We start from the raw sequence: 23,883 nt of genomic DNA on the forward strand, positions 1-23,883 counted from the left end.
GCCACCAATCGTGCCTTATAGATGTGAACATTTCCATCAATGTCTAATTTTTCTTAAAAATCCACTTACCGTCGACAGGTCTTACACTGTCAATTTTATCGACCAAGTTCCAAACTTGATTATCATGCATGGATTTTAACTCGGATTCCATGGCTTCAAGCCATTTGTCGGAGTCGGGTCCCATCGTTGCTTCTTTGTAGGTCAAGGGCTCATCATTTTCCATCAATAATACGCGGCGCTCCTCCGTAATAAGGAGGTTGAGCTTGTCAGTAGCGCGACGTGCCCTTATAAACCTTCGTGGGGCTGGTGCCTCAACTATGGGTTATGCAACATCTTGCACATCCCGTGGATCTTCAGTGGGTGCTGAAACAGTTTCGGGTGTTTCCTGAATTTCTTCAAGTTGCACCTTGCTCCCACTAAATCCTTTTGAGAGAAACTCTTTTTCTAAGAAAACATCATTGCGAGCGACAAACACTTTGCCTTCCGCCTTATTCTAAAAATAATATCCTTTGCGAGCGACAAACACTACCCCACAAAGAAGCATTTGTCTGACTTTGGAGTGAGCTTATCTGACATCAAACGTTTGACATAAGCCTCACATCCCCAAACTTTGAGAAAAGATAATTCGGGACGTTTCCCAGTCCATATCTCATATGGTGTCTTCTCAACAGACTTACTTGGAACCCTATTCAGTGTGAACGCAGTAATTTCAAGAGCATAACCCCAAAATGACAATGGAAGATCAGCTTGGCTCATCATGGACCTAACCATGTCCAACAAGGTTCGGTTCCTCCGTTCGGATACCCCATTCCATTGAGGCGTTCCGGGCGGAGTTAGCTGCGGAATAATTCCACATTGCTTCAAATGATCACCAAATTCAAGGCTCAAATATTCTCCTCCATGATCAGATCGCAGAAATTTAATTGTCTTGCCTAATTGATTTTGTACTTCATTCTGAAATTCTTTAAACTTTTCAAATGATTCAGACTTATGCCTCATTAAGTAGATATAGCCATATCTACTAAAGTCATCAGTGAAAGTAATGAAGTACTGAAAACCACCTCTGGCTATTAAGCTCATTGGTCCACATACATCGGTATGTACAAGTCCCAACAAGTCACTCGCCCTCTCACTATGACCAGTGAAAGGCGCTATGGTCATCTTTCCAAGCAAACAAGACTCACATGTGTCAAATGATTCAAAATCAAATGAGCTTAACAATCCATCTTTATGGAGTTGTTCAATGCGCTTCTCATTTATATGACCTAAGCGACAATGCCAAATAAAAGTGGGATTCAAATCATTTGGTCTAAGCCTCTTAGTATTAATGTTACTGACAGATTTATCCTCAAGATCAAGAACATATAATCCATTCACCAATGGACAATGAGCATAAAAAATACCATTGCAAAAAATAGAACAACATTTGTTCTCTATTACAATCTTAAAATCATTAACTTCTTCCAAACATGAAGAAGAAATAATGTTCTTGCTCAAAGCAGGAATGCAATAACAATTATTTAATTCCAAAACTAATCCGGAGGGTAGAGGTAGGTGCCGACCGCCAACACCGCAACCTTTGCGCCATTGCCAACACGAACGTCCAACTCGCCTCTTGTAAATCTTCTAGTCTCACTTAGACCCTGCAACGATTTGCAAGTGTGAATCATCGATCCAGTATCAGATATCCATGATTCACTGGAAGATAATGCAATATTAATTTCTATAACATTTATACCTGAAGTGGAAGTCTCACTTCCCTTCTTCTTCTTCTTCTTTTCTTCCAAGTACTTCTTGCAGTTCCTAGACCCATGTCCCTTTTCATGACAGTAGAAGCATTCATCCTCAGAAGTAGGGCCAGATTTGGCCTTAGGTGCTGGCTTTAGCTTAGAGCCCGAGGACTCACCACTGGAACTCTTTTCCTTGCCTTTACCTTTGGGATTAGGAGGCGTCCAACGCTTCCTCTTTTTGTTCCCCTTCTGAATCATCATCACATGATTGGGATTCTTCTTAATGCTCTCCTCTGCTATCTTTAGCATCTCATGCAACTCACTCAATGTTTTATCCAAGCCATTCATCTGAAAGTTCATGATAAAAGGCTCATAGCTCGCCGGGAGCGACTGGAGAATAACATCAGTAGCCAAGTCTTGGTGAAGTTCAGAACCAAGTCTGTCCAAAGTTTCAATGTAACCAATCATTTTGATCACATGAGTACTGACTGGGTTACCTTCTGGCAGCTTGCACGCAAACAAGGACTTTGAGATATTGAACCTCTCAGTCCTGGCTTGGTTCTGAAACATCCCACGCAGTCCCTCGATCATGGTGTGAGCATCCGCATGCTCATTCTGCTTCTGCAGATCAGGGGACATGGTGGTGAGCATCAGACAGCTGACATCAAGTGAGTCATTGTAGTGCTTCTCATAAGCTCTGCGATCAGCAGTAGTTGCATTGTCAGGAGATCATCAGGATATGGCTGATCAAGAACATACTTCTTTTTCTCTTGCCTGAGAACAATTCTCAGGTTGCGGTACCAATCAATAAAGTTTGTTCCATTCAACTTTTCTTTCTCAAGAACAGAACACAAATTGAAAGCGGAATTGTTACTGCCAGACATGATCTACAACATTAAAGTAAAGCAAGATTTCAACACTAAGTTTATGCAAAGACTTTCATTAACTGATTTAACAAAAGACAACCTACTATATCAAAGTCATCTTACCTCTTATGACATATAGTGGTTCAAGATCCATAATCACTAAAATCCTAGTGAGCTTTAGTATCATGGCTAGAAAAGTAGTGATACAGGTAAGCAACAAATTGCTAATCACATCTCTATGTGACTCTTGTTTGTTGGGTGGCATCCAAAGCCCCGGCCCCAACCCTATGCCTTAAAGCCCAAAACTGTTTTGATAGTTTTGCTGAGTAAACCAATACTATGCTTGTGAATGTCCGACATTGTGATATCCCAGAGTTTTAAAATGCTAAGCAAGAAATATTAAATATGATATCATGCATAATCAACCAAGAAAATGGAATCGAATACATTTATGTGTGCATGCATGTGTTTGGGTATAGATGCATAGGTCAGAAACCGTAAATAATTTTATAAACCAATGCAAGTATACATATGAAATCGAATAGGCGTCTCTCTAAAGTCATGCTAAATCAGAGTCTTGTTCAAGTCAAAGAGAGAAATAAAAGTTTGAACATAAAATGACAGGTCCTTTGAACCGAAGTATTCAAAGATTTAATTTATCTGTCAGATTTCAAACTAATCTGCTTTGAAAATAATTTCTAAAATATAGCTCAAATGAATTTTTGTCCAAAATAAAAGTTGTAGGTTTTCAAAAGACAAACAACTTTCATGTTCAAAGTTTTTCGAGGTATCACACGAAAATGGGAGAAAATTTTGAATTTCAAGGTGTATAGGACATTTTCTAATGCACTCAAGTTTTAAATTTTATCTTTCAAACGAAGCCTCAAATGAAAAAGTGCCTAAAACGAAAGTTGTGGATCTCAAAATTTTAAGCAAGTTTGATATTTAAAAGTTTTTCATTTGACCTTTGGAATAGGGAGAAAAATTGAGTTTTCAAACTGGAATTTTAAACTTCGAGTTAATTACAGTTTTGCCCTCACCTTCATCTTCTACTCGGCTCACGCCGTTCATCGCCGTCTCGCCGCCGGCGCGGCCACTGGACATCCCATGCATCGCGCCCCCGGCCAAACCTGTCCTCCGCGCCCCTGGTTTCGACGAAACCAGCCTCCCTGCCACCTCCCACGCGCGACACGCCGTCGAACGTCGTCGTCTTGCCGACACTGCTCTCGACGTCCGAGCCACACGTCGCCGCGCCACTGCCCTCGCCGCCGCTCCAGCTGTCCTCCTCGGTTCATGACGCCAATTCCGAGTTCGCCTCTTCCTCTCCTCGGGCTAGAGCCAGAGCTCGAGCTCTCCCCTGCTCTGGAGCGGTGTCGCCGCCCGCCATGGTCGCCGGTCCTGCCTGAGCTCCGCGGAGTACCCTCTCCACCCTACCCCGACCCGATTTGATCCCACCTCTACCTTCACTTCGCCGCGCTGAAGCTCCCAGGCCGTTTCCCCACTGCGCAGGCCCGCCCAGAACAGCCGCTGGCTGCCATGGTTGCCGCCGCCCACGGCCTCCCCGCTGAGCTCCCACCTCCGGCCTTCCCCAGCTCCAATAGACCTCGGGAATGGTTTCACCTCGCCCCAACGGAGCTCCCAAGCCCAGCCAAGCCGCCTCCCACTCGCCGGAGTGCCGCAGCCGCGGCACAGGGCCGCCGCCCGCGGATAGCCCGCTACGGGCCACCTCAGCCTCCACCGAGACCATCTACAGGTGCGGCTCGACCTCCTCTCCATTTCCCCCAACCTAGCCCCCACCTCCGGTGTCTCTCCTCATCGGGAAACGGACCGCCGTCGTTCCTCTGTTCCTGGTCCGACCAGGGACCTCGGGTTAAAAGAAAAAAAAGTTCCAGGGGCCTAGATGCAAAAGTTCGTTTCCTTTTTCTTTTGTTTTCAAAAACAGCAAAATTGTAAATTCCATATAAAATCGTAGAACAATCAGAAAAATGTAAACTAAAATGTTTTGGAATCCCTAGATCAAAACCTACAACTTTTGTTACATCCACTTTTGCATTTGGCCAATAGTTTTATCTCTAGATTAAATATTAGTTTAATCCACATTTGTATGTATCTAAAGTTCTACCCATGAACTATGGCTATTTTTTGGACAGTGTGCTAAGACTTATATGAGTAGTTTACTGTAAAAATTTGAGAACATTTTGACAACTCTAGATATAGGTTTCATTAAATCTTGTTTTATGACTATGTTAAATAGATTTAAATACACAAGATTCTATACTAGTTTTATTGAGCTGAAATTTTTATGAAAGTCTTAACTTTGTTTCTAGATGCTATATAAAAATTTTGGGAATTTTTAGTAATGTATAACTAGTTCTTTTGTTTTATTTGTGAATAAACTTTGTAAATGAAAAACCCTAGTTTCCTTCATTAGAAAAATCTCATAGTTTTACTAGAGCTTGGTTCTGAGTAGATGAACATGCATGCCAATTTTGAGAATCAATAACTTCCTACTTTGTTCTGTAAAAATAGATCTTTATCCCAGCAGAAGTTGTTTAACTTATTGTTCATGTTTAATCTGCTTCATGAAAATAGTTGAAAATTTTATTATAAGTTGGTACTTTAGTTTTGTTCCTTGCAGCAGTATTTCAACCCCATGAGCTATGGGTAACTATAGTTTTGGATAAAGCTTGTTATCTTTATTTGTTGTTAGAAGAATTAACTTTTGTATGTTTTGGTATATAATGAAAACCCCACTTTGATTTTATGAACTAAGTTGTGTTAAATTCCTACTCTATAAACGACTGCCCAGGAAATGTTAATTAAGAAGTTCACATCCAAACTCAAATCATGTTGGACTACAACTTTATCGTGAAGGAAAAATAATAACATCTACCTTGTTGAGCAACTCGAAACTGTGCGTTCATACATATGCATGGTTGCATTTCATTTAGGTACGATAGATGAACCACATGAAGGATGTGATGTCGGAGCCGAGCCAGAAGACGGTGAATGGTGGACACGTCTAGAAGATGGACGGTTGGATCCCGATGTGCTCGACCGAAGGAAGATGCTCGCTGAGCACTTATTCTTTAACTAACACTGACCTAGTGTTAATTCCAGGCAAGCCCCGGAGCATGTCCTATCTATTTTAAATTTATGCAACTTATTATTATTTCTATCTACTTGCGCATTTAAGTTTACAGGAGTTGCTTGGAACCTTAGCTGCATAATCCTAGGTACCTATGCTTGAACACTAGTATGTGTAGGTCGTTAGTGGCTAGGCTAATAGTTCGGTAGAAGTCGAGTGATTTCCTGTCACTCGCGAGAATTATAGGAATTGAATGTTTACTACATGCTGCAACTATAAGGCTCACGGGCGGGGTTGTGGTACTTGTGATACCCCGTCTGTTTAGTGAAAATGGATAAGGCCGCAGTGTGTGGTAGTGGTGGTTAAGCTTTTGAACGTACTAACCACATGCCGAGAAATATGGTAATCGGTAAGCTTAAGTACCTGATTGGCCCGGCGAGTGGACTTCTCCCTCACCCTCTTTGAATGTTGTTCTCATGCGGCCACATGCGGGTGCAAGGAGGCTCACGACCCGGCGCCGTACCGTGGCGTGGATCCTTGTACTCGAAGTGGGTGACCCTGATCCACAACCCGGAAAGAAAGGGTAAAAGTCGTGTGGGTGACTTGGTTCCCATACGTGTGTGTTAGGTCTGCCTGGCCAGGTTAACAAATTCGATTCGAATCGTCCACTTCTCACGGTCTGGGACTGCTTAACCCTTTTGCCACATAGAGTAAGAAGTGAAATATGATGATGATGATGAATATGGTTGGTTGGATGATAAAAGATAATTGTTTCCCACCATGTATGTTATTAGATAGATGCTCACCTAGAATGGTTAATTGAACTAGAACCTGAAAGCTAAAACCTGCAATTAAGGATCTACTCTTACGGCTTTTCGCAAACCAAACCCCTCAAGCCAAAAGCCTTGCATGTCTAGATAAAGGGCTAAGTATACCCTGAGTCGGGTAAGCCTTGCTGAGTATTAGTATACTCAGCCTTACTTGAGGCTTTGTTTTTCAGGTGGTACATCTGAGGATGTGATTGATGTCATGTACGGGCTTCATCATGACGTCTTCTATCGTCGCTAGACTATTGTGTATTTTTCTGCTGCCCTTGAACTTTGTTGTCTTTTTATAAATTCAAACTTGGTTTGTAATATTAATTCAATTTCATACTCTATGCTGTAAAATTTGAGGAATGTTGCTTTTTTTGGACTGCTTTGTCGATCCTGTTCAAGTGGTTTAATCGGGATTTTACCTGACAGCACTGCCGGATTACTCCGTTTTAAGTGCGAGTTAATCCTGATTGTCGTTTTGATGATGGTTAGCGCACTTAAGCCGGTTTATGTCGGGCGGTTCTGCCACAGACATCCACCATATACAAAAGTGATAGCTGAGGGTACTCTACTTTGGTAAACCTACCACACAATGATCAAAATTTATAGGTGCAGCTATTGGTAAAAGGCATAAAAAACTCAACCTTTTCTGAGGGAAGCTATTCTATTATGATTAAAGCATCCACCATATGTAAAAGCATAAAAGAATAGTATGACAGGAAAATAAACATCACAGGCATATAATCATATTATTTTGTGAATAGTATGGCCTCTTGCATCACAATAAGCTCCATCGCCATGGCTCCAAGGTGACCTCCATTGCCATCCGTCCTGTCTTGTGGTGATCATCATCGCCATCATGATTGAAGCCTTCATGAAAAAAATACTAAGCTACTACATCTAATAGCTAGTGAAATAATTACATGAGGATTCAAACATCACAAGTCGACACGCAGGTCATTATACAATAATGGTGCAACCTCAACCCGGTTGTGTTAATTTGCGACACGCAGGCCGCACAAATCATCACATACATCATCACATGACATTGAGACCATACCATTCACATCACACCCTGCAAAAACAAGTTAGGCGTATGACGTGTTCTACCAAAGTAGCGCTTAGGAAGCCGCTATAGCGAGAAAGCAACTGCACTCACGGAATTACACAGATCGCATCTATGGAATCCCTATGAAAATCTCATCAGAGTGATCGCATCACCTCAAATCCGAGCCATTCATAATGCCTCAATTTGCACTAGGTCAATCACATTGACCGTGCAAACTTTGCACTTGAGAAGACTGCATCTACACATGACCTCCATCTGTTGGTTCAATCTGCTGACTATACACACAATTAGTCCCTGATGGTGATTCCAGCCGGTAGGGACATGTCGTATGCATAACAGAGAAAGAACATGAACTAATCTTTTGTCACATGTCGCGCAATCAACTTGCTCCAGTTTTAACCCCTTATGACCAATTGATCTAATCAAACCGTGCAAAAGTAATAGATCCAATCTACTACAACATATCACCTATATGCTAATGATCCAGACCAAAAACTACGCAAGATGACTCTGGTACCACTGTAGGTAAATGGGTAGGCTACGCTAGCATCACTACCGCATATACCCAAGATGCTTGCGAGTAGAAGATCATAGATCGTTACCACTAGACGCGCAGCGCAGCGGAAGAAGTCGCGCGTCGATGTAGAGGAAGTAGTCGATCACGTCCCACGAACCGAGCTCCTCGTACTTGATCCCAACAGCCGATCAGCGCAGCAGTCGCAGCAGCGCCTCCACGGAGTCCACACGTACGGGGATGAAACGCCGGGCGTCGGTGTGCTAGCACCGCACGCACGGCAAGGGCGGCGGCCGAGAGAGGGGGGGCGGCTAGGCAGGTGGTGCGGCTCACAGGGTTGTGTCGCCCCCTAGCCCCTCCCTCATATATATATATGGCATACTAATGAGCTTTTATCTCATAGGCCCATTAGTAACCCTAATCCCTCTTGGATCAATATCCTCTTAGCCCTTTAAACCGTATTGTGATGATGGGCTCTTGGACATATCACCAACATCACGGCTGTGCAAAGTCGATTCCTCTCACCCTGTTCGAGCTGGGTCGGTGCTGTTGGGCACCCTGCTCAAAGGATCTCGTGTCCACCGCGGAGAAAGAACGTGGGAGAGCCACATGATCAGGGTGTGTGAGCGAGAATGTTTGCTAGCCATCACCACCTGGTTGGTTGACATGCTCATCTCGCGCTTAAGCCTGAAAGGGACTTGTTCTTCGAATGCAGTGGAAAGTAACACTATTCATGGTCTCATGGAGATGTACGTCGTCAACTGCACTTTACTTTGACCATGGATACGTGTACGAACTGTCTAACTGTACTTAGTGAGAATTCAAAGATGTGGGATTCAGCTGTGAGTAATACGATGATATCAGATTCGCATCTGAATGTAAATACTAAAACATACAATTTGTTTTCCCAAAATCTAAATGGAGAGAACTCTCCATTAGTCCATTTCGTATTAATGGGAGCTCTCGAACCTTTCTAAAATGGAAAGTCTAATCCAACCATATTTTCACCATACATATTATACGATAGAAATAACCTTGCAATCTAGTATTACGAAAAGTAACTTTCTACTCCGTGATAATTAAGAGGAAGTATCTTTCTATACCGTATTAATGTTAGAAAATAATACCTTTGTGATATGTGCCTTTATTAAGAATAATAAAGTAACTTTGTATTCTGCAAAGTTAAGCAAAAGTAACATTTGTAGTCCGTAATTTTTTTAAAAAGTAATTTTATGGTCCGCGATAGGAATTAATTTGCTAATAATATACATGATATGAAATAACTTGTTAGCGATTCACATGATAGAAAAAGTAATGTTTATTTAAAAAAGTATCTTCACCATTTTGATCAAAATATACTCAACCAAAACTTTATTTTTAAGTTCTTGTTGAAACAAACATAAGACAACGAACAGGCTGACGCCCTGGCCGCTGCGATTTTTTGCCAAAACCCTAGCTCGGGCCGTCCGGCGGCTGCTTGGCAATCCGAGGCAAGGCCGCAAGGGCGAGAAGGGAGCAGGGCAGCAGCGACCGGCGCGGACGGAGGAGGTGCCGCAAGCCAGCAGAAAGGGGCCACGGAGGTGCGGAGGCCGGAGGGTGGGCGTGGGGCGGCGACGCCGGCCGCTGGGCGCGGGTGGTGGCGCTTCCACGCCTGGGAAAAGGCGGCGCGTTGGGCAGGTAGGGAACTCGCGATGCGCCTCTCGGTCAGGTCACGAGGAGCAGATGTTCAACCCGCTCTGCTAGACCGAGAGCAGAAGGGCGATGGTGGCAAGGGGCTGCCGGGCTGGAGGCGAGGGCACGACGCGGCGGGGTTACTCCATACGGTAGTTGAGTCGTCTCTCGCTGCAACCGTTGCTTTGCTTTGAATTCGAGAGGTGCCTGTTTCTTCTTGTTCTTGGCATACAAGCGGGCGGCGGCGGTGGCAACCGCAGGTGGAAAGGGAAGGGGAACACGGGGGCGGGGGGCTTCATGGGCTGGATGTAACACCCAGGTGTTAATCACCTTTACTTAAGGCTAATCATGACACATAAATCTCAAATCGATATGACAAACCAATAGTTGAATTATTTGCCAAACTTGGGATGGCCCAGGTTGGACCGGTCTGACCGGTTGAACTAGGTTGAACCATTTTGAGGGGCCCCTCAACATTTAAACCTCTCTCTCTCCCAAAGTAACACCCTGAAAAATTCGCCAAGTAAATCACAACGCTAAAAATAATTTTCATCGTTGAGCTCAGACTTTTCGAAATCGTTTTCCGCCCGATCTCCCGAAAAACCGATCCCGACATCCGAACCCATCGCTGTCCCGTCTCCCTGTTCGCCCTTGTCCCACGCGTCACGGCCGACCGATGCGCGTGCGCGTCCGGCCGCGGTCGCCGCCACGAATCTCTCTCTCTTTTTCTCTCTCTCACTCTCTTTCTCTTTTTCTCCATTTCCTTTTTCCTTTTCTTTTTTCTTTTTCCTCCATCCTTCTCTCTCCCTCCTCCCTCTCCTCCCTGCCGCGCGCACCCGAGCGCCGCTCGGCCCACGCACGCCTGGCTCCCGGCTCCCCGCCCTCACCCCTGCCTGTGCCACTGCCGCTGGCCTCCTCGACGCGCGCGCACCCCCGCTCCTGGCCGTCCCCACGCGCGCGCCCCTGGCCGCGCATGCACCACGCGGCCGCGCCGCTCACCGCGCCGCCCGGCCACTGCCTTCCCCACTCGCGCGGCCGCCAACTGCTCACCCCGTCCCCACCTCTGCGCGCACCCGTGCCGCCTCGCTCGCCTCGACGCTCGCGCTCGCCGCGAACGCCGTGAACAGGGCTGCGCACAGCGCCCCGCCATCGCCGCCAGCCGCACGCGCGCGCACTGCTCCCACGTGGACCACGCGCCCCCGCTCGCCGTGCCTTTCGCCGTCCGCACAGCGCCGCCTGCCCCTCTCACGCCTGCCCGAGGCATCCCATCACCCTGAGCCGGCCTCACCGCTCGCGCGCCGCTCCACGACGCGCGCAACCAGCTAGGCACCATTAAAGGCGCCCAGCCGAGCCCGCCGGCCAGCCGCCACCGCGTTCCACCCCTCCACCGCCTTCAGTGCCTATAAATGGGCCCCCAACGCCGCCCACTACCGCCACCGCACAGCTCTCTTCGAACTCTCCAGCGCCACCGTCGCCACCATAGCCGCCGATGCTCCGCCCGCCGCCGTGGGGAGCCATCCACAGGCCGCCATCGCCCAAGGTGAGCGGGGGAATTGGATCCCAGGGCTCCCTCGTACTTTTCCCCCAGCTCCGGGCCGCCGTCGAGCCTTGCAGCTCCGGGTCGCCTCCACAGTCGCCGCCGCCCGCTGCCGCCCGCCGCCGTGGCCAAGCTCCCACGGACCTCCCCCACTCGAGCTGCGGTCGGGAATCGACTTCCCGTGGCGCCCTCTCCCTTTTCCCCCACTCCCCGGACCGCCACCGAACCCCAGGGCCGCCGGCCCAGGCCGCCGGCGCCGCCCTCTCCCCCTCCCCTGTTTTGGTCGCGAGAGAGAGGAAGGAGAAGGGCAATTTTGCCCGGACCCCCCCTGCACTTTTCCATTTTTAATTAAGAGTCCGTCCACCCTTTGGCCTTTTTGCAAAAGATGCCCTCCTTTATTATTATATTCACAAATAAACTCTTCCACCATATAAACTTAATACTAAATAAGCCCCTACACCTTTTAGTATGCCCCAGATATTTCTAGAAATTACAACTAAGTCCTTTTCTATTCCAAAACTATTTACGAACAAGTCCCTGGATCCTTATTTAACCCTAAACCCCTCTCTTACCTATCATTGTATGCACCAAACAATCTCCGATCGACCTGAAACTTTACCACGCCAATCCTAACATAGTTTTGGCCATGCCATTAGAAAACCGTCCAAAAATATTACTCCTATCTCCATATCATAATTGTTTCCGATTCGAGCTCAACGATAAAACTTTTATTTCTTTTTCGTGATTGTGTGTTTGTTTGTACGCGTCGTAGATCACGGTGTGAACGAGGGAGAACCCGGCGATGAGCAGTACTGCGAACAAGCGAACGAGGACTAGTTCTGCGACCCCGAACCCGAAGGACAGTACCTCGATCAGGACTTCCCGGAAGGCTTTGAAGACGGCAAATTCAATCCCGCCCTTTGATGCATATTTTGTCCTAGTTTTATAAACACAACCTATTGGCCTATTTTATGAAACTGCATATGTTTTGCCTTCTGAAAACATGGTTGGATAGCCACCCCTTGATTTGTTATAACCATTCCTTGACCACCTAGATTAATGTCTGAATGTGATTTGTTTGGACGTTAATCGCTGCTAGAGCGCTTAGGACCTTAAACACGATACAACTTGTTTTCTAAAAGGAAAATGCGTGAGTGTGTGGGAAGGGAAAAATGTGGAATTTTCGAAAGATAAGTTTACACAGGATGGATGGCACTTCTGTGTGATTTGCCAAATGGTGTGCTCGTGCCTGTGTGGTTGAGCAAGGAAGGGAGATATCCATCTTGTCACAATTAAGGACCGAGTTGGTGTGTCATCTCACCTAACTCCACTATCGTGCAAACCACTCGACCGTTGAATGGGTAACGGCTTAGCATAAACCCCACTAGTTAGTCTGATAGCCATCAGGAGACCTGAGAGCAACGGGTGATCAAGGAGAAGGGATTAGCTCTGTGTGACTTATGCCCCGGTTAAAACCTCTGTGATAGGTCAATGACCCCTTGGTGGATCCCGTGATGGCTAGTCAGGTCTAGCTAAGGTGGGTAATGGCTTTGTTGGGATCTGTACCGACACTAAGGTGATCGAGTTGCGGTACCCCGCTTGTGGGTAAAGTTGCATACCTCTGCAGAGTTAAGAATCTATTCGAATAGCCGTGCCCACGGTACTGGGCGAGTTACGGTGTGGTCACATAACTAGTGTTTCTTCTGGGAATGGACGGGTTGGCGTGAGTTATTTTGGAAAAGTGTCTGGCAGTTGTGCCATGTGCTATGGCGGATGAGGAGTCCGGTAGCAACTTAAAACTTGGATCCTGTATGGATCAACACTACGTGTTACTCGGTACCAGAAAACTTGCTTTGAAAATCCTTTCTTTCAAATGAACCCCTGCATAAAAATTTGTTTTCCGCAAATTAAACCCTAGCATTATCCTTGATTTACCCTATGCATTATATTCTATTGTACCCCCCCCCCCCCGTGGGTGTGGTTGGACTTGCTGAGTACGTTTGTACTCACCCCATTATTAATTTTTACAGAGGAAGATCCAGACTTCGTCCCCGAAGACGTTGAGTAGAGGTTCCGTCCTGCACCCAACCTTGCCTAGGGTCACCCGCAGGAAGTTCCGTATGGCGCATTATCCTCGCGATAGTGGCACTTCACTGCCCACTTCCGCGTAGAGTTGTACGGTGATGTACCATCTGATGTAATAAAAGTGTTATCAGCCTCCTGGGACTGATATTGTATCACTTTTAAGTCTTCTCTTATGAGGGGATGCTTCACCCAACAACTCACTCATCCTCACCACGCTCAGGTCACGCTCTCCCCCGAGCTCCCCCTCACCCAAACCCAAACCTTCCCAAATCCATCCTTTCCACTTGATTCCAATTCCAAGGAAGGATCAAAATCGGCGTGGTGGGTCACTCTCTCCATGATTTCCTCCTTGGGGTGGCCGGGATTCAAGTTCTTGTGCACAAAGGAGCTCACTCAAGGTATATACACTTGTATCGGCCGATCTCTTTTCCTAGGGGGTTCTGGGTGATTTCCTCTGGTCAAAAGCAGTCACTTGTACCATGGAACTAGTTCCTAGAAGGATATTGGAATTAGTGGGCGATTTTTGCTGCGCCAAGGATTCTAGGTTTTGATCTGGGCAGGACCGGTCTGACCGGTCAGAGGGACCGGTCTGACCGGTAGGGGTCCGGACAGTCCGGCCATTGGTTCAGATATTCTGGGTTTGTGGTAGACTGGACATTCCGGGTTTAGGCCCGGAAACCCCGGACTTGGGAGTCCGGATACTCCGAGTAGGTGTCTGGATACTCCGGATTTTTGGTTTTGAGTCGCACACAGGCCAGACCGGTCTGATCGGTTTGGTATACCGGTCTGACCGGTGTGGCAGTGGCTGAGAGGGGTTAGTAAGGGATAGTTAGTGCAAATAAATGAGAACTAATTCGGGTATCGGTTACTTATAATTTTTGCAAGTCATGCATGCATTCTCTCATATCATATGCATATGCACATGTGTAGCAGCCGCGGCCGAGGAGGTTGTGTACGAGGTGGTGCGGAGCCACCGGAGCCACTAGAGCAGGCCCAGCAGGAGGAAAGGCGTGAGGCCCCGACCCAAGGCCAAGTTCACCCCAGTTCTGAGCATCAGACGCAAGGCAAGCCCCGGTGCATGTCCTATTATTTTAAATTATGACATCTATATATGTTTCTATTACTTGTGCATTACGTTTCAGGAGTTGATTGGAACCCTAGTTGCATGATCCTTAGGTTCCTTGAGTTATACTAGTATGTATAGGACGATAGAAATGCTATGCTTAATAAGTTCTCAATAGAAGTCGAGTGACTTCTTGTCACCCGTGAGATATAGGATATTTAGAAGTCAGGTAATTTCTGGTTACTCGCGAGATATAAGTTATATGTGTTTATATTACAGTCCCTGAGTTATTGAAAGTGATAAGGAAATGTGAGACCGGACGGGGAGTGGTGATGATGTATAGGTATGGCAGTAGGAGAGGGTTCCTGGGTGCCTTAGCCCGTCTGAGTCGGTTAAGGACCGGTCGTTGTCGGCAGTGCTGATCGGGGATTGAGCTGTACTAACCGCATGCCGGGAGTAGGAGGTAGTCGAAACCGGCTTAGTACTGCTTTGTTTTGAAAGTACAAGAACCCGCACCCAACTCCTGGGGTAGTCGAGTAGTCGCGGAGAAATGGGAATGCATATGTTTACTTTTTGTGGTCTCACGTTGAGCTCGGTTGACCATATGTCGTTGGGTTAGTTCCTGTAGTTCGAGGCGGGGAGGGGAAAGGTCGGTGCGTGGGGTCCGACGGGGCTTTTGCGTGCCGTGTTGGTTAGGTCCACCTTGCAAGGTTAAATCAAATCGATTCGCCGTGTCTCGCAGTTATGAGGGTCTTGATCTCTTTGCTGCATCATAGTCTCATGATAGAATGAGGAGGATATGTATAAATATGACAATGAACACATGGAATTATTATTTGATTGCACCAACATGTTTGCTATAGTTGATTCATGCAAACATTGGAATATAGTTAATTTGTATAGAATGTGGAGCTAAAATACTGAAAGTAAGGAATTACTTTAGTCGCTCTTCTGCAAAATAACCACCTGCCAAAAGCCTTGCATGTCTAGGTATGTGGGCTAAGTTATATCCACTGGTCAGGTAAGTCTTGCTGAGTATTAGTTGCTCATGGTTTGTTTGCTACCCAAATTATTTCAAGACCCCAGGGCGTCGACTTCTGCCCCTGTTGTGTCAAGTTCATCCGCCGGGATGCAGAGGGGTGGCAGATCGTGGAGCGAAACCCTTAGATTAGGGATTTGGCGGATTGCATGCTTGAGGGTTGAGGGTGCAACCCCTCTGTTTTGCTTGGACCAGTCTGACCGGTCGAAGGACCGGTCTGACCGGTAGTTCACGTGGGGGACCATGCAGACCGGTCTGACCGGTTGGTCGAACCGGTCTGACCGGTAGTGCAGTGGCTGAGCACTAAATTAGTTGTAGGTTACTTTCCGTTTGAACCTGGCATCCCTAGTGTAAAGTTGTAAATTATTTTATTTATGTAAACTTTGAAAAACTACTGTATTTGAACTGGGTTTGTAAGTAATTGTGTATTATTTATGTCGTGTTGTTCTATTTTCAAGTATATTGTCGTACTTGTACCATCTGCGCCCGCCTTCGCGTGGGACTATCGGTATTGTTTCGATCGGGCCGTGGGTTGAGAAAGGATCGCCAAATTAAGCCATTAAGCTAATGCGCCCGATGTGTTCAAATAATGGTCATTACGCTTAATTTAGAGTTTTAATTTGGCGGTTCCGTCAAACTGGAGGCCCACAATTCTGCTACTCGACTTGGTAAACCTCTGAAGATGCTGTCTAAAAAAAAACCTCCGAAGATGCCTAAGGCCAAAGGCCCCAACACCTCCCAACCAGATCGGACCATGCTCCCCCTACTCGACGCGTGATGGCCCCCAGGTCGAACCACGCCGGTGGTGGCGGCGCCATGGCAGCGGCCACCTAGACCCATGGATCCGACTTCAACTCCATCGACCCCCTCTTCCACATCCTCTGAGTGCTGCCCTTCTCCTTCCTCCAGCCGCCGCGCGCCCGCCTGAGGCTGCCGTCCAACCTAGCGCTCCCCCCATGATCGTGTTTTCCCTCATCCTCCTCACCTACTTCGCCATCATCTCCGGCCTCGTATACAACGTCATCGTCCAGTCCTCCGGCATCGGCAGCGTCCAGGAGCCCGCCACCGGCGCCGTCCGCCCTGTCGTCTTCCTCCTGCGGCACGTCAACGGCTAGTACATCATCGAGGGACTCTCCTCCGGATTCATGTTCCTCCTTGGCTGCGTCGGCATCATCCTCCTCGACCTCGCCGTTGATCGCACCAGGCCTCGGAGCCTCCGCGTCTCCTTCGGTGGTGCCGGCGCAGTACCTGTCGTCATCGCCTACGCCATGGCCATGCTCTTCCTCCGCATCAAGATCCCCGACTACCTATGGTGAGGCTGATAAATATTACCGGTTTAATTAGACTAGATCCATTGCAAGATCTTGCTACATCTAAATAGATCTGCCTGATGTGTCTGATGGAACTGGCGAACTCCTCTTCTAATTATGTTAATGTCACATTATATTATGTTGTATGATGTCATCAACTCGGAATTGTTCGACGAGGATTATTGTTTTCCAATGGTACTGAATAGAGCTTTACTCAGTATTGTGATTCCCTGATTTCGTGGGATTCCGATTCCTACTAGGTGGATCTATTTGTTCACTCTGTTCGCTGTGCTGTGGATAGTGGCTGGTGCTGATTTGTTGTGAGACAAAAGTACTGCTGGCTGGCTGGTGGCTGCTGGCTGGTGCTGGTGCTGGTTTGGTGTGAGAGAAAAACACTGTTGGCTGAATGCAGCAAACAGAGTGGTTGTAGTTAGTGAATTACTGTTTTTTTATGTACTAAGTCCTATACACCTCTTGTCTTCCTAACTTTCTTGGACATTGAACACTGAATGTTTGGAAGAATGGGGGGTTGAGGTTAAGAAGGTGAGATATCTTCTGTGAAATAGATACTATCAAATCCATTTATCTACAAGGTCTTGGATTCTATAGGGAGCTTTTGACATTTTTCTTTCCAAATTTTACAATGTTCGTATGGTCTGCTGATAACATTATGAACTTTCAGAGGCTTATGTCTAGGTCTCATAGTCTGTTGTAAGTTTAGTAAATTATTGGGAATTTACTTTTTATATGTTTCCATTTTGAATTTTTAAAGCATCCAGAGTTAAGGTAGAACCTTAGTTCATATTGACCTGTTTATTGATTTTGTAACTAGCCTTTTTAGTCAGTTTAAATACATCTATTTGTTGCAATTGACTATGCTAATACTTTGTTGATGACCTTCTTCTCACTAGCATAAGGTTACGCTTCAAACCACGACAATTTTAATATGGGACCAGATATGTTGTTGATTTCGGGTTCGAAACTCAAGCTGTGCATCCACTTGATAAAATTAAAAATGTGCAGAGTTGATTGGTTAGGAGCCTCATATACAATATTTTTTAAGGAGTTGCTACATTAGCTTATAAGTGAGTTTATTAATATAGCTAGAACCGTAGAAAATATGTACTAATAATAAGAGGACAACTGAGGTAATTTTGTTTGGCTAGATATTTTGGACGAACATTCTTACAGATCGCAGGAAAATAGAATATTAGTTATTTAGTTGTTTTAGTTGAGTTCAAATATATCTTTGGAGGACCAATTGCATGCGCTGATGTAGTTATTGGGATCTTGGAGCACCTTTAGATTTGTTCTTTTGAGTAGTTATAATCCTGCATTTGCATTCTTGTTGTTTAGTTATTAAATCAAAATAATCCCATATTATCTTAGTCAGGGAATGTTTATTTATCAGCATTGAGCAGAATATACTGTAGGGCATTTAAGAAGTGTTTGTGACATGAAAATGGTAAACTAGAATTTTACATAGGAAAAATCACTAATATACTTGTGCTTTTGCTCTTATTTATGTTATAAACTTTAATAGGAAAGCAATTTGTTTGGTTTCATTTGAATGAATGGGGCATCTGTCTGAAAATATTAGAGTATACATGAACTGAGCAGTACAATTTGATGTTAAATGAGAAACAAGAAAGGGGCATTGTGAAATATAATCCCCTAACTGTTGTTTTTCTTTTTTTTTTGCTATATATTTGAATGATTTAGTGCTCCTACATTCAGATCCATGATTATTTTGGTCTTTTTTGATTGAAAATTGCTCACAATAGGCCTTGTTTAGATGTAAAATTCAAAATTCCAAAACTATCACATCGAATGTATGCGGCACATGCATGGAGTATTAATCTAGATGAAATAAAAAAACTAATTGCGTAGTTTGCTTGTAAATTACGAGACGAATCTAATGAGTCTAATTAAGCTATGATTTGACACTAAATTGCTACAATAACACATGCTCTAATGACAGATTAATTAGACTCATTAGATTCGTTTCATAGTTTACAGACGGAATATATAATTTATTTTGTAATTAGTCCATGTTTAATACTTTAAATGTGTGCTGATATATCCGATGTAACGTTTACGGAGTAAAGTTGTCGCATCTAAACAAGGCTGTCAATAGTCATAGGTATTCTTATGTGGTTGTGTCTGGCTAGTAGAATAAGTCTGTCTAGTCCTACAATTTTGTTGTTTGGCTTGTGAAATGTAATGGATGACCTTCAAAATCTGGCTAATTAAATGTGAAAAATTACTGTATTTAAGGAATCAGTTCATTTTACCAAATTTTTTTGGATGATGTTACTGCAAACTTGCACTCCTTGGATGCCTTCATTTGCATCCAAAGATGTATAGTGATGTTACTCTGTCAAACTGTAAATATAACAATAGGGTAGTGTTTTTTTTGTTTGTTTCTTTTAATCAATCTTTTTTGTAGCTGTTAAGGGAAATGATCTTCGTGTAATTCTGTATCATAGTTTACCATAATTCCATGGTGAGATTTCCATTTGGAAATATTTCGCATGCGTTTGACAGAAGCCTTTATGCTAGCTTCAGTGAGAACCATATGCACTGCTTTGCTAATACATGTTGTAATATGGTAAGTTAATCAGCTTAAAATGTAGAGACTGCATTTTGTTTTACTTTTTGTTGGCACTTATGTGATTTGGTGCAGATATTGTGTTAGAATGGTGGCACAGAAATAATTCGTTGTTTTGAGATGGTGTCAGCGTGTGACGTTGGGCCTCAATTTTGTTTTAGCATCGGGCATAACAGCCTTGTACAAAATGGTATGTCATGATAGGGTTAACAAAATGAAGGACAGGAAATAGGGGAATATTTTGGGATGATGTGGTGTTCTGAAATCTGTAATGTTTGGAATGGAATTTATGGTTTTGTTAGAACTGACCTGATGGACAACTGAGGCTTTATATTTAGTAAACTCGATATCATAAAATGTTGCCAAGAAAAGCTGCAAAGTACAGGTGCAACATCTGTTCTGTGAATGGAATGTGCACATGAAGTATGAAGTATGCAGCATGAGATTGATGTTAGAGCATCTCCAAGAGTGCAAACTCATACCTAAAACTAGATTTTTGGCGTGCTCATGAAAATTGTGACACCAACGGCACCCAATACCAGCATCCCATTTTTCCGCACGCCCAAAACTCCCTGACCTCGGAGCCAGATATCCGCACGCGCTCGGCACTCCAAATCGCGATTTCGCGTCTTTGCCGGGGCAAAAATCGAGCGTGCGCCTCAGAGCGGGCCTGTAGCTTTGCGTGCACGCAGCTGGCAGCTGCATCCCGTCGTCCCGCCGCCGGCCGCCAGCGTCGGCTCGCCGTGGTGATCCATAAAATCTGTACGCCAAGGTGAGAGGTCGTCGGTGCTGAACTGCTGATGTAGTCTTCCTCGTCCTACACATTAGATTAGGATTAGTGCTTGCCTTCTCATCTTGCTCCAAATTGAAGCAGCGGCTACGGATACGGCGGTGTAATTAGAGAAGAGGAGAGTGTTCTTGCGTATTAATAGGGTTTTTTTGATTGGTGCCATTACAATTTTTGAATTTTGGAGAAGTACTATTACTATTCATCTATTCTGAGTTCTACCATTACAATTCTTTCTCCATTTGAAACATGCCACGGTATACATCTGGTATACGTATAGAGAAGCATTGGGCCCGGCTGCAGCGTACACAACATTATCATATTTTTGTATGGACAAAACTACCACTTCCACCTTTACTCTCTCTACATCACTGACTTATGGACCCACTAGTCATCTTCTTCCTTCCTTCCTTGGCCATCTGACAGTTTCTTTCCCAACTCCCACGGCAACGAAGTAGCCGCCGGCAGCGCGGAGCTCGTTGGAGGCCGCCCCTCAGAGCGTGCAGCCGCAGCAGAGGAAGAAGCAGCACATCATGGAGACGAGCACGACGGACTCGACGGCCGCGATGACGCCCTAGAGCGCGGCGTCCACCAGGAGCAGCACGTCCCGCACCAGCTCAGGCCACGGCCGCGCCACCGCCGCGCCGAGTTGCTCAGGCTCGATCATTGCCACCACTCTTGCACTGGAGCCGGAGGGCGCGCGGGCGGTGAGGGGAGCAGTGCCGCCAGGCTGCGCAGGCCCAGGTCCGGCGGCCACCGGCGAATCTTTGTTCGTCATGATTTCGACCCGGATTCATGAAATTGTTTGAGGGGCTTCGTTGCTAGTAATCTTGTGATCAACTTTGATTCAATCCCCCCTCAAATCTCTCGCGAATCGGCTCGGAATTTGAGTTTTCCCCAAGAACGAGCTATTTGAATAGGGTTCGGTTTTTCCCTCGATTCGTGATGGATTCTTGATCGTTTCGCAATCTTCTTCTTGGATGTACTAGGTCTTGTGTTTGCGCATCTATGGTCAAAATTTCGTTTGGATCCGTTGTGTATTGAGGAACTATTATGGATTTGATGTCTCGGTCATTTTTGTTTGTGCTCCTCTGTTCTTGCCTTTCCAGGTGTGCTCGATCTGGGGAAGCAACTCGCGAAGGCAGGCGGCACGCAGCATGTAGGACTGAGGCGGCACGCAGCACACAAGACTGGCCAGGCCACGGCACGCTGTGTCTAGACGGTAGCCAGGCGTGCACGACGGTCAGCACCGGCGGGTGGCGCTCGACGTGCTGTGCAGCCAACCAGACGAGCCTCGCGGGCGCGTGCGAGGCCTATCAGTGCACGGTGGTCCACGCCGAGGTCAGTGCCTCCGCCGTCGAAGCCATGGCCGCGCAGGAGGTCCACCCCACCATGGCCGTCGCTAGGGGATTTGGGGAAGCTGTCATCACTACAGTAAACGGTGGATTCACCGTCGGCCGTAAAGGCGTCGGTTCTGAACAGTAGCCGACGTTTTTAACTTAAAAGCGTCGGTGGACCGACGGTTTTATCCGTCGGAACTATTTCGACGCCTTTAACCCAGTAAAGCTGTCGGTACCGACGGTTTTATGAATTAAAGCCGTCGGGGGCACGAGCCGACGCCTTTAACGCGGGGACCGCCCCGTATAGCTGTCGGCTGACAACCGACGCCTTTAACACGTTACAACCGTCGGCCTGGCCCACCACCGACGCCTTTAACCTTTAAACCCGTCGGCCCAGCCAAAGTCACCGACGCCTTTAAATTTTTAAAGGCGTCGGCCTGGCCGACCACCGACGCCTTTAGACTTTAAAGCCGTCGGCCCCATATTCGTGAACCGACAGTTTTAAATTATTTTTTTTACCGCCCCTGTTTTCTTTCTCTCCCTCCCCGGCTGGGAAGCCTCCGATCCATACAGAACACACACCCTCCGATCCATACAGAACAATAGACACAGCCTCCGATCCATACAGAACAATAGACACAAGCATAACCTCCGATCAACAGCAATAAACACAAGCATAACCTCCGATCCATACAGTCAACAGCAATAAACACAAGCATAACCTCCTCAACAGTAATACATGTCCAAAATCCACATAAACACAAGCATAATATCTCACATAAACATGTTCAAAGTCTTCTAAGGTGACAAATTCAAGTTTCCCCGCAAGGTGATCAATCCATCGCCATGTCGTGGTTCGAACCTCCGCCACTCGCACCTCCGCCACTCGCACCTCCACCGCTCAAATTGAGAAATATGTCGCCATCAGGCGTTCCTTGACGGGAACCCTACGAGAAGCAAATACAACCGTTTAAGCCTTGGGGTAAGCAAATTTCCTATAGTAGATAGGAAAATGTACATATCCTGTTGCATTTGGCAGGCAAAGATTTTATCAAGGCAAAACGGGAATGGATTTATCGATAGCAAAACAGTGGCTACTGAGTCAATCATCTTGGTAATGTAAATATGTTGGGGGCTAGTTTATCAGGCCCTCTGCAACTTTGCATTAGTTCCAGGGTAAATCACTAATTAAAGCTCCAAGGGTAGTGTTATTTCTGTTCTGGGTGACTAGTATGGGTAACAATTGCTGAGCTAGTTGAGACGGAACCATATATCTTGGATCACAGCTCAGTACTAGTAGTTGAGGTAAAATTAATGAGAAGATCGAAACGTTGAGCTGAGGTACTAATCACAGAAGTGAAGAAAGCGGCTAGCTATTGTCATACCGCTGCTGGTGGAGGAAATGGTGCTGGCGGAGTCTGCCACCACGGACCGAACGGCGGCATTTGTGGGAGAACACCTGTAGAAGCTTGGCCTCCAGACCGAGATGCGCCCAACATCGCCATGAATCCCTGAGGTGGTGGAATATATGCTTGGCCACTCTCGGAACCTTGTGATTGCTGCGGCATACCGAACTGAGATCCGGTGCTACCCCCAGCCAAGAACTGCATACGTAAATTATTGATGAGATCTTAAGAAAACAGATGATCGCCTCATGTTACAACATAAGATATTACCTGTGCCATCATCAAATACTGCATCTGTTGCTGCATCTGTTGCATCTGCTCTTGGGTACGTCTCAATTGCTCTTTTAATTCATTTGTCTCCGCAGTAGACTGTGACCGACTAGAACTGGCACTGGAGCTCCGTCGTCTAGAATAAGCCTCACGATCCACATACCCATCGCCCAACCCAATTCTACAAAAAAAAACACAAGTGTTATGAATCGATAATCATTAACTTATAAACCATCAATATGTTTACATACCTCCCATGCGGTAGACCTCCGCCGACGTCGTACGCCACAGCCACATCCAACGGCTCCTTTAAAAAATCCACATCATCGCCATGGCTCCTTTTGAAATACTCAGCATATTTTGCCTACCATACATTGAGGTCACGAATAGATGTAATATGACTTCATGGAAGATATAACCAACACTGAAGATACTTACCATTTTCTCCATTGCTCCCTCGTCAATCAATTGCTCCGGGCGATCTGGGTCTGTGCCTTTGCGCGCCTTGAGGTAAACCTCGAAAAAAGTAGGACGGACACCGGTTTCAGCTTCCTGCAATACCAAAATCCAACAGTTTAGGTAATACAAGTTTTTGATGTAATAGAAAAATGATTGTAGTAATTCATACCAATCTTTGCTCCTTCCGCACATGTCCCTCTGGTCCATAGCGGTGCAACCCAGG

General features: G+C 45.9%; 1 protein-coding gene, 1 long non-coding RNA gene and 1 pseudogene across 2 annotated transcripts; all 3 read left to right on the top strand.

Moving 5' to 3' along the window:
* Positions 1-3,871: 3,871 nt before the first annotated feature.
* On the top strand, positions 3,872-6,871 carry LOC120651803. Its single transcript, XR_005666326.1, has 2 exons — positions 3,872-4,349; positions 6,685-6,871. It is a non-coding gene; the product is annotated as an uncharacterized LOC120651803 (long non-coding RNA).
* Positions 6,872-16,254: 9,383 nt separating this feature from the next.
* Positions 16,255-16,825, top strand: LOC120651809 (annotated as a pseudogene).
* Positions 16,826-20,434: 3,609 nt separating this feature from the next.
* Positions 20,435-21,670, top strand: LOC120653912. Its single transcript, XM_039931583.1, has 3 exons — positions 20,435-20,442; positions 20,612-20,929; positions 21,295-21,670. The coding sequence occupies exons 1-3, from the start codon at positions 20,435-20,437 to the stop codon at positions 21,668-21,670; spliced, it is 702 nt and encodes a 233-aa protein (XP_039787517.1).
* Positions 21,671-23,883: the final 2,213 nt, after the last annotated feature.

The sequence above is a fragment of the Panicum virgatum genome, chromosome 1K (genome assembly GCF_016808335.1).
Source record: "Panicum virgatum strain AP13 chromosome 1K, P.virgatum_v5, whole genome shotgun sequence".
NCBI classification, from domain to species: Eukaryota; Viridiplantae; Streptophyta; class Magnoliopsida; order Poales; family Poaceae; genus Panicum; species Panicum virgatum.

Bases quoted from the DNA above. Each gene is read 5' to 3' on its own strand.
- LOC120653912 (XM_039931583.1), top strand. The intron at 20,930-21,294 runs GTCCGGCGGCCA...TTGCCTTTCCAG, and splicing joins GCCAGGCTGCGCAGGCCCAG to GTGTGCTCGATCTGGGGAAG.